The sequence below is a fragment of the Acipenser ruthenus genome, chromosome 20, assembly GCF_902713425.1.
Source record: "Acipenser ruthenus chromosome 20, fAciRut3.2 maternal haplotype, whole genome shotgun sequence".
In the NCBI taxonomy this organism is placed as follows: Eukaryota; Metazoa; Chordata; class Actinopteri; order Acipenseriformes; family Acipenseridae; genus Acipenser; species Acipenser ruthenus.
The window spans coordinates 19,136,632-19,145,584 of NC_081208.1; the positions used below are offsets into that span (position 1 = coordinate 19,136,632).

Below are 8,953 nucleotides of genomic sequence, written 5' to 3' on the forward strand. Positions count from 1 at the left end.
TATCTAAATCTAAATAACTGCATATATAAATGGTTAGAGGATCGTGTACTCTAAATTAAAATCAGACTTATTGGCTTCTTTGTAAAAAAAAAAAAAAAAAACATGCTTAAAAAATAAGACACAGTAATGCAGAGGAAAAAAAATGTTTATTTAAATAGGCAGAATACAACACAAGCCAAACGTTCATAATCACAAGAAAAGCATTTCATAGAGCGGTTCTGTGATATGAACCACACAAGAGCGCTGTTCATCTCTTCTTCATACAATAAATACAAGGCAGTGTATACAAACATTTTGCAATAAATAATGATTTGTCATAAATAATTAAATAAATAATTTAAAACCTACAGTGTCATAAATAATTAAATAAATAATTTAAAACCTACAGTGTCCCCATTGATGTTCAATTCTATACTAAAATACCATCAGTGGTAAACTGCTTAACATTCGAAGTTCAGCCTTCTCACTGAACTACACTTCATTAAAATAAACAGACCTTCTCTGAAGGACCATAGAGAACTTAATAATCTCTAACTATTTTCACAAGACTGTGGAGCCTATTTTGTGCTTTTATTAAATAACAGAACACATTTCAAATAAATAAAACATCATCAATATTGCTTCTTAAGACAGTTCCATTAATATTGAAATAAATAAATAACTTAAATAAATTATACAATTAAATATGAATAACAAAACAAAAACGCCTCACACAAGCTGCTTCCAATAGTTAGTAGTTTATAAAACTTCTAACTACATTAGGCATTTTAAAAGATTGCATTTCAAACTAAACAATTATACATAATTAATTAAATCGAAATAAATATAAATCACGCATTTAAATATAAACTTCAAAATACACTGTGTCTAACAGTACGTTGTCATGTAAAAACATGATTGGTTAAAAATATACTACTGTTTTGGGTTAATGTGACCCATTACAACAAAGCGCGTTTTAAAACAAACACAACTTTTCTGGTGTGTGATTCCTGCCACTACAAGCAGGTTTCATTCCAAATACCTCTACAAGAGGCATTTAGAAATGGCTTTTTGGAAGCACACAGGTACATGCCACCGGTACCTTGATATATTCGACTTGGAAAGCGTATGTCTTCTGGTCTGAGCACTGCTTCCTGCGAAGTACCATCATGGTCTGGTTGACTGTAACAGAGTTGACGGCGTCGGTCTCTCTCCCAGTCCTGACGTCAATGCACCCCGAGCACAGGCACTCAGCAAAGGCGAGTTTCATCGGTAACCTGTTTTCGTCCACATCAATTCTGCAAATATTACAAATAGAAGACTATTAGCTAAATAAATAAATAAATAAATAAATAAACAAATAAAACCTAGGCACTATTGGACAATTATTATGGACACTTTGGGTATTGCAGAGGCATTACAGAAAAATGCCCACGCATAATTTGTCAATTTATATTAATTCAGATTATAAAGCAGTTGAAAAAAATTGAGAGAAAAAAAATAGAGATTTGACCAAACTCATATTTGCAAGATTACCTGCACAACATGTAACCTTAGCATGCATAATTTTATTGAGCACTTCCTTACGTGTAACGCCAGGGGGAGATAGAGCGAGTGTTGTGATCCTCTGTCACCTGCTGAATACTGCTGGCAACAAGATTGGGGCAGCTGTGTCCAGTGTGCCGTCTTTGCCTCTTCCCGCCGCTCTCGAGCTGTTCTAGCTCCTTCACCATGTAAAATGATGGGTAATTATTCCATGCATGTTTTCCAACAAAGTGTTTGTACTTTTGCAAATCATTGTCGTCGTAACAATGACCTCCCCTGGTCGCTTTCCCTTTGGTCAAACATGCAGACAGCACAGTCAGTAAAACCAGAATCTGAAAATGAAGGAAGAGAGTTTTAAAAAAACCAAACATTAAAACAAATATATTATAACACTGCCTCAACTAAAACACACTCAATGTAAGTACGGTACATATTACCCGGCATTAACTTTACAAGCCGTAAGTAATTAATGGTCCTTTAAACACCTTATCAGTGAAAAACAAACCAAAATACACTATTGTGAGCTTCTTACCGTATTCATTTCAGGAAGTCGGGTGGTGCTCAGCGGACTATATGATGTTACTTGTACAGCCGTGTTAGGTATACTAGTATGTTCACCGCTCCACTCATTTTATAGGCGACACCATGGCATTTCCCTGTAGACTTGCGTGTTGAAGCTGGGAAAATCCTGGAAGTTCCTTTTTTACATGTAAGCATCCGCCTCCAAATATTCAATTGGTTCTGAAAAGTTGCAGGTTCTCTCTTATATCTAAATGGAGTATGTTGTGTTTGTTTGTAAACTTTCAGACGGTCCAGAAAAAAAAAAAAGTAATTCATATATATATATATATATATATATATATATATATATATATATATATATATATATATATATATATATATATATATAAATTGATATATATATATATATATATATATATATATATATATATCAATTTATATATATATATATATATATATATATATATATATATATATATATATATATATATATATATCAGACAGTTGGGTGTGCTTTAAGATAAAATATATATAATGTTTAATAAATATGTTAAGTACTTTGTACCATGTCATTTTTCTACCTTAAAGCACACCCAACTGTCTGATTTTATATATATATATATATATATATATATATATATAGGTTTTTGACGGCATGACAACTATTTCTTACATGATGTAATGGTGTTCTATATATTGTGACATCATTTTTACTTCTATCTTTGAATCTGTATTAATTCTAATTAACACTACTTTATATAAACTTATATTTTTATTATATCATGCAATGCTGGCTCTGAGGATCAGTCTAGATTTGGCCTCCCCAGCGCATCAGCATGCACAACTTTTGAATGAATTTTGTTTATTTATTTAAATGTTATATATTTATTGAAGTTAATTAGTACTTTGTACCATGTCATTTTTTTATCTTAAAGCACAACCCATTGTCGTTTTTGTGTGTGTGTAATTCAACAGATTTGTAGAGGAAGTTGCTGTTGGTTAGATAAGGGAAAGTTATAAAGTTGGAATAATATCCCTATGCACCACAATTATAGCAAACATGACTTCCTGTGACGGGGAACACCCCGCCCCTGTATTATTTGAATGTTTTGTAGGATTATTATTATTATTATTATTATTATTATTATTATTATTATTATTATTATTATTATATTTGGGACGGTGGGAAAGCCATGTTTTTATTGTTTGTTTTTAATTTAAAAACCTGTGAGAATGTGGCTGGAGCCTCAGCAAGGTAATTGTTTTATTGATAATTAATTAAGGCTCCAGCCACAGCTTAAAAGAACCCGCTCCAGGCTAATCGGGGCATTTTTCCTTTGAGCCAGAGACGCGAATACTATAGAGCGAGAGAATACACCCGAAGCAACTGCTACCGCTGTACCACGCGGTATTTGTTTGTTAGTTTATTTTGGCCATCGAGCCCTTTTCTTTTGTGTAAGTGTTTTGTTTATTATTTGATTTATTATTAAAAGCTCTGCGCAAACGCGTCTCGTTCCCATACCCACCTTTGCTTCCTTTGTTTTTGTGTTGCTCCTTCCTGGTCCGTGACGTCACTTCAACCACTCTGCCACACTTCCCTTATAAAAGTGTACCACAGTAAAAAACATAGCCAATTGCAAAAAAACATGGTAAAGCATGGGTAAGCATTGCAAAGAATAGCAAGGCATTTCATTTGAGCAACTTATACCTCACCATGATAAGGACATTTCATTAGAGCATTTCACTGCACTCTACTTTGTATCATTGTCTTTTTGTATTTAACCTGGAATTAACCCTTATAATAGGTTTGAAGCAATCCAGGAGTATCCCCCATTGCTGTAAAATGCTCTAATTAAAGGCTGCTTTGATCAAAGTCGCTGCATCAGCATGACGGCAGGAGCAGAAACATTTACGGTGCCGAGAAAAAGTTTGTGAACCCCTTAGATTTGCCATTCTTTTGTAGATCTGCTTGTATGTTTAGGATCCTTGTCTTGCTGCATGACCCACTTTCGGTTCAGCTTCAGCTCACGGACGGTTGGCCTGACATTCTCCTCTAGAATTTTCTGATACAATGCAGAATTCATGGTTGTGTCAATGATGGCAAGCCGTCCAGGTCCTGAGGCAGCAAAGCAGCCCCAAACCATCACACTCCCACCACCATGCTTGACGGTTGGGATGAGGTTCTTCTGTTCGAACCAAGTGTTTGGTTTTCGCCAAACATAACGTTTCTCATTGAGGCCAAAAAGTTCTACCTTTGACTCATCTCTCCAGAGAACTTTGTTCCAGAAGTCGTGTGGATGATTTTCTGGTTTGTTCTTGGAGAGATTATGGTAGTGACTGTGATGTTGAACTTTCTCCATTTGTAGACTATCTGTCTGACAGTGGATTGGTGGAGCCCCAAATCCTTAGAAATGGTTTTGTAACCCTTTCTAAACTGATGAACATCAGGAACTGTTTTTTCTGAGGTGCTCAGAGATTTCTTTTGATCGTGGCATGACATGTTTCCACACACCTGTTTGGTGAAGACCAAACTCACCCCTGAAGATGTACCTAATTATTTAAACACATGATTCTAATTATCACCTCAATTGAGCTGATAAAACCAGGGGTTCACTTACTTTTTTCCCATACCCTGATTCTTAATTACTCATTGTTTGTCTAATTCATACATAATTTTGTTTCAAAAGGCATGGAATTGGTTAATATAAACCCTATTGGATATTTAAGAAAAGACTTGGTTTTGATTCAAGAAGGCTATCATGGTAAAACTATGGAATTTCCATAATTATCACTGGGGTTCACAAACTTTTTCTCTGCACTGTACTTGACGTCAGGGGTTGATTTTATTAGAACATTCTACAGTACTGGGGAATCACCACCTCCTATCAGTGGTTATCCCAGGATTGCACATAAAATAGGTGGTTAATGCAAGCCAGTGGGATGCTGTCAAAGGCTCTAATAAAATCCAGTTGTGGCACATGCCAGCTGAGTACAGGTTGTTTAAATCGACCACTTAGTTTCTTTGTTAGCTCATCATCTATGATTAAGTGTTTTGGAAGTAATGGATTGATTTTGTAATCTTAGAAAGTATAAAGAATGACAGATTAAAGTGATGTTATACCTGTGGCTGCTACTGTATTACAGTATTTCCTGAAACCAGTGACATGAACTGCTAATTACTGTTTAACCACTTCCTGCTACTCTTGGTTTCAATGCTGGATGTCTAGTTGGATAGTCTTTTTTAGGTCATATTGCGCACAAATGTAAACAAAAGGTGCAATTGCTGAATGGGAATTATTGATCCAATATGCAAATGTACAATATCATTTAAAGTCCGATATTGTAAGCATCGCTTATATTCTGTTCCCACCAAGTATTTAATGTTTTGAAGTTTTGTGGCGTTTGAATGCACTTGAAAACTGAAGCCTGATAGATCATCCGTTACCTTTAGAATAGTTTTCTGTTCTCTTTAAGATGACATCTGCACACAAGATAAGATGAAATGGAATTTTGATAAATCCCTAGCAGTGAGTGGTTGATTTCACATGAGTGATTTATAATAAACTTTAAAATGGCAGTAAAGTATAAAATATTCATAATTCTATGTTAAATTAACAATTAGTAATCACGGTCGTGTGATATGGGAAACATCAACTGGATGAGCCCTTTGAAAAAATTGCTCACCAGATAATATAATACAATATATCACATCCCTGGCTACAACTGTAAATTCAAAGTAGAGCGATCAGATTGACAAATTATATGAACAGTATGTACATAATGCCAATAGTTGGAAGACAATTGGAAAAGTGGTATTTAAAAGAGTTGTCATATGGTAAGCATATGCGGTGTTAATGACTGATTTACAGTATATGGAATAACTTCTTGAGTTCTCATGATGCATGCAAAAATGGAAGGGTGACATACAGATGAACTGAGACCCCACCATATATCCCCACAATCTGATGCTCCCAGTAAGTTATGCTATATAAAAGTTTCATCACAATTTAATATGTGGTTATCCAGATATATGGACAAATTTATACAGTGTTGCATGACCACCTCCATTACATCACCATGGCAGAGGGTAAATAAAGGGCACTGGTCATATAAGCAGGGGGGCACACACACACACTGCACTCATTAACTGCTTGGCAGCCCTCACACAATACAAGCTCAATTATTATGTTCTGTAAGCAACATCCGTACTTACCTGTGACGTAGTAATTTTTTTTTTTTATGATCGTCATTTGAAAGCCCATGTAATTGCAAATGCAGAAAAAAATATTTACATTTCGTAATTACTTAAAGATCCAGGCATAAAATGATGACTAAATAAAAGCATTTTTGGATTAAGGTGTGGTATTAGTCATACACCTCAATACTGTATGTGAAACACCTGGGTGATGCAACTGTAGCATGTAAATACTGCATGTAAATACTGGTTTTAGACAAAATATGAAATATGCATTATTCTAATTATTAGAATTTGAGCTTTCAAGCTCGAATGAATGCAGCATGAATTGTAAATACAGGGTTCAAAGTGAAGTTTGAGGTACTGCCATAATATTTTCCACCTGCATGACCATATGAGTGAAATGATCTTCAGCCTTTCAATGCTTCTCCCCTGTCATCAACCAACCATGAAGACCTAGGAAGTGTAACAGACATTACCTAACAGTATAGAGAATTAAACAGTACTTCACATTGACTTCAAACCAGTACATATTACATTAAGGGCTAGTTTCCCACACCCTGATTAGCACATTAAAAAACATTAAGTAGTCCAAGATTAAGGCCGTAAAACCAATTGCAGCACAATGCCCATCTTTGCGGCAGTTCAATAATGGACTGGAATGCCGCTGTGTCAGCCAAAGCAAACCACAGATAAATGAAGCTGCTCAATGCTTATAGTTTATGGATTTTCTAAACATTTATTAGTAGTAAACTAAACAGAGTTTACACTTTTAAAAAAGTGGCAGGATGTTGCCTTCATACAGATACTGATATTCTCAAGGTCTTTGGCAAGTTTCATCACAAGTGTTTTTTTTTTACGGGAACCACACCTATTTTTTTTTTCTTAAGTGTATAATTACATGTTAGGAAATACAAATAGAGGCCTGCACGTGCAGGGTTTTATTGTATAGCTGGTCTGAGACACAGAAACCAATAGACCTTTCAACCCACTTCCGTTTTTCATTTCCCCATTGGCATGTCGACAACACTTTCTCTCAATCAAATTTTAGGTCAGAATTAAAATACTGTACTAGTTACTCATGCACTTTATAATTATATCTAATAATTATAGTAGGTGCTCCCTTAAGCTAATTACAACTTCCTAACAATATTAATAGAAATGTATAATAAAAACAATCTATTTTGCATTTTTAATTTGCCTCCAAGAACTCTCTAGTATTAGATGTTAGCCAAAAAGGTTGGGCTTACTGATTTGTTTCCAGGAAACAAAGTAAAATCAAATGATGACTTTCAGCCTAGAGTATCTGCATGTTTGAAACTATTGTTCCTTCCTCAATACATTCCAGGTGTGACAGGATATGCATGGTAGAGTCCTTTTGTACCACCCACACATTTATACGGTCAAAAAATGTCCTTACCAAGTTTCATCCTAATTGGGGAATCTGACTTTGGCATCTAGAGAACATCTAGAAAACTTAGTGTGGCATAAGACTGTACTTACAGCACAGACACACTGTTACAAAATTAACAGTATTTAAGTCCTTATTATATTATTATATCACCTACATCCTGGCTACTCCTAAATGCAGTTGTAAAAACTACTGAAGACAATTCATTGAAAGGTTGTATGAGCATGGATGTGTTTGTTAAGCTAGTTGAAAACTAAAGGGTGCCTAATTTAACCCAGATTCTATTAGAAATAGTATAAAGGGGCAGGTGCAAGTTTAAATCTTAGCTTCAATATACTTTCTCTTCTCTGGATAAAATGCTTTTACCCATTCTGTTGGGTTGACATTTTCATAATAGAATGGGCAAACGTTTTGTATTACTCTATGGAATTAACTAATTTTGCTTCATAAAGTCGAATGGCACCTGCTGAATAATGTTACGTTAACATATTAAATTACATACAGCTTTGTAATTTTCCATATACTTAAACTGACAAATAGAAAAATGTGACATTTCGAAATCTAACATGAAATATTGTACTATTATGGCTTGGCTTTTGCAATATTATTTTGTAGTTTCTTTGATTGCATAATGTTAAATAAAACATCAAAATTTATATATATACAGTGCCTTGCAAAAGTATTCAGCCCCCTGACCAATTCTCTCATATTACTGAATTACAAATGGTACATTGAAATTTCGTTCTGTTTGATATTTTATTTTAAAACACTGAAACTCAAAATCAATTATTGTAAGGTGACATTGGTTTTATGTTGGGAAATATTTTTAAGAAAAATAAAAAACTGAAATATCTTGCTTGTGTAAGTATTCAACCCCCACACATTAATATTTGGTAGAGCCACCTTTCGCTGCAATAACAGCTTTGGCATCAACTGGTCAGGGGTCTGAATACTTTTGCAAGGCAATATATATATAATATATATATATATATATATTTTTTTATTGTCTAATTCTAGGTGATGTAAAACTTTTGGCCATAGCTGTAGAAACACCTTAATCAGGCTATTAAATATCAATAAAAAACTAATTTGAGAAACAGCACATCAGTTTTGGTGTCACAGACAATAATAACAAAATGATAGATCCGTCCAGGGAACACAGAAAGAAATGAACATCTCTTTATCAAAATAGTTTATTTTTTGCCAGGAAACCAAGATGCAGTCCTTCTCCTATTAGGCCGACATCCCAAGAACAACCAGGTACACTATCTGTATTAACTAAAAATACGGGACAATTAAAA

The 8,953-nt window shown here is 34.4% G+C and overlaps 1 protein-coding gene across 1 annotated transcript; it reads right to left on the reverse strand.

Moving 5' to 3' along the window:
* Nucleotides 1-134: 134 nt before the first annotated feature.
* Nucleotides 135-2,228, reverse strand: il17c (interleukin 17c). The gene is made up of 3 exons (XM_034042157.3): nucleotides 2,057-2,228; nucleotides 1,567-1,856; nucleotides 135-1,277 (listed from the first exon to the last, which is right to left on the reverse strand). Exons 1-3 carry the CDS (start codon nucleotides 2,063-2,065, stop codon nucleotides 1,037-1,039), a joined length of 540 nt encoding a protein of 179 aa, XP_033898048.2. The 5' UTR covers nucleotides 2,066-2,228; the 3' UTR covers nucleotides 135-1,036.
* Between the last annotated feature and the right edge of the window lie 6,725 nt (nucleotides 2,229-8,953).

Excerpts from the sequence above, each read along its gene's own strand:
- il17c (XM_034042157.3), bottom strand. Across the intron at positions 1,278-1,566 it reads ATCTCCCCCTGGCGTTACAC|AATTGATGTGGACGAAAACA; the intron begins GTAAGGAAGTGC and ends TAATATTTGCAG.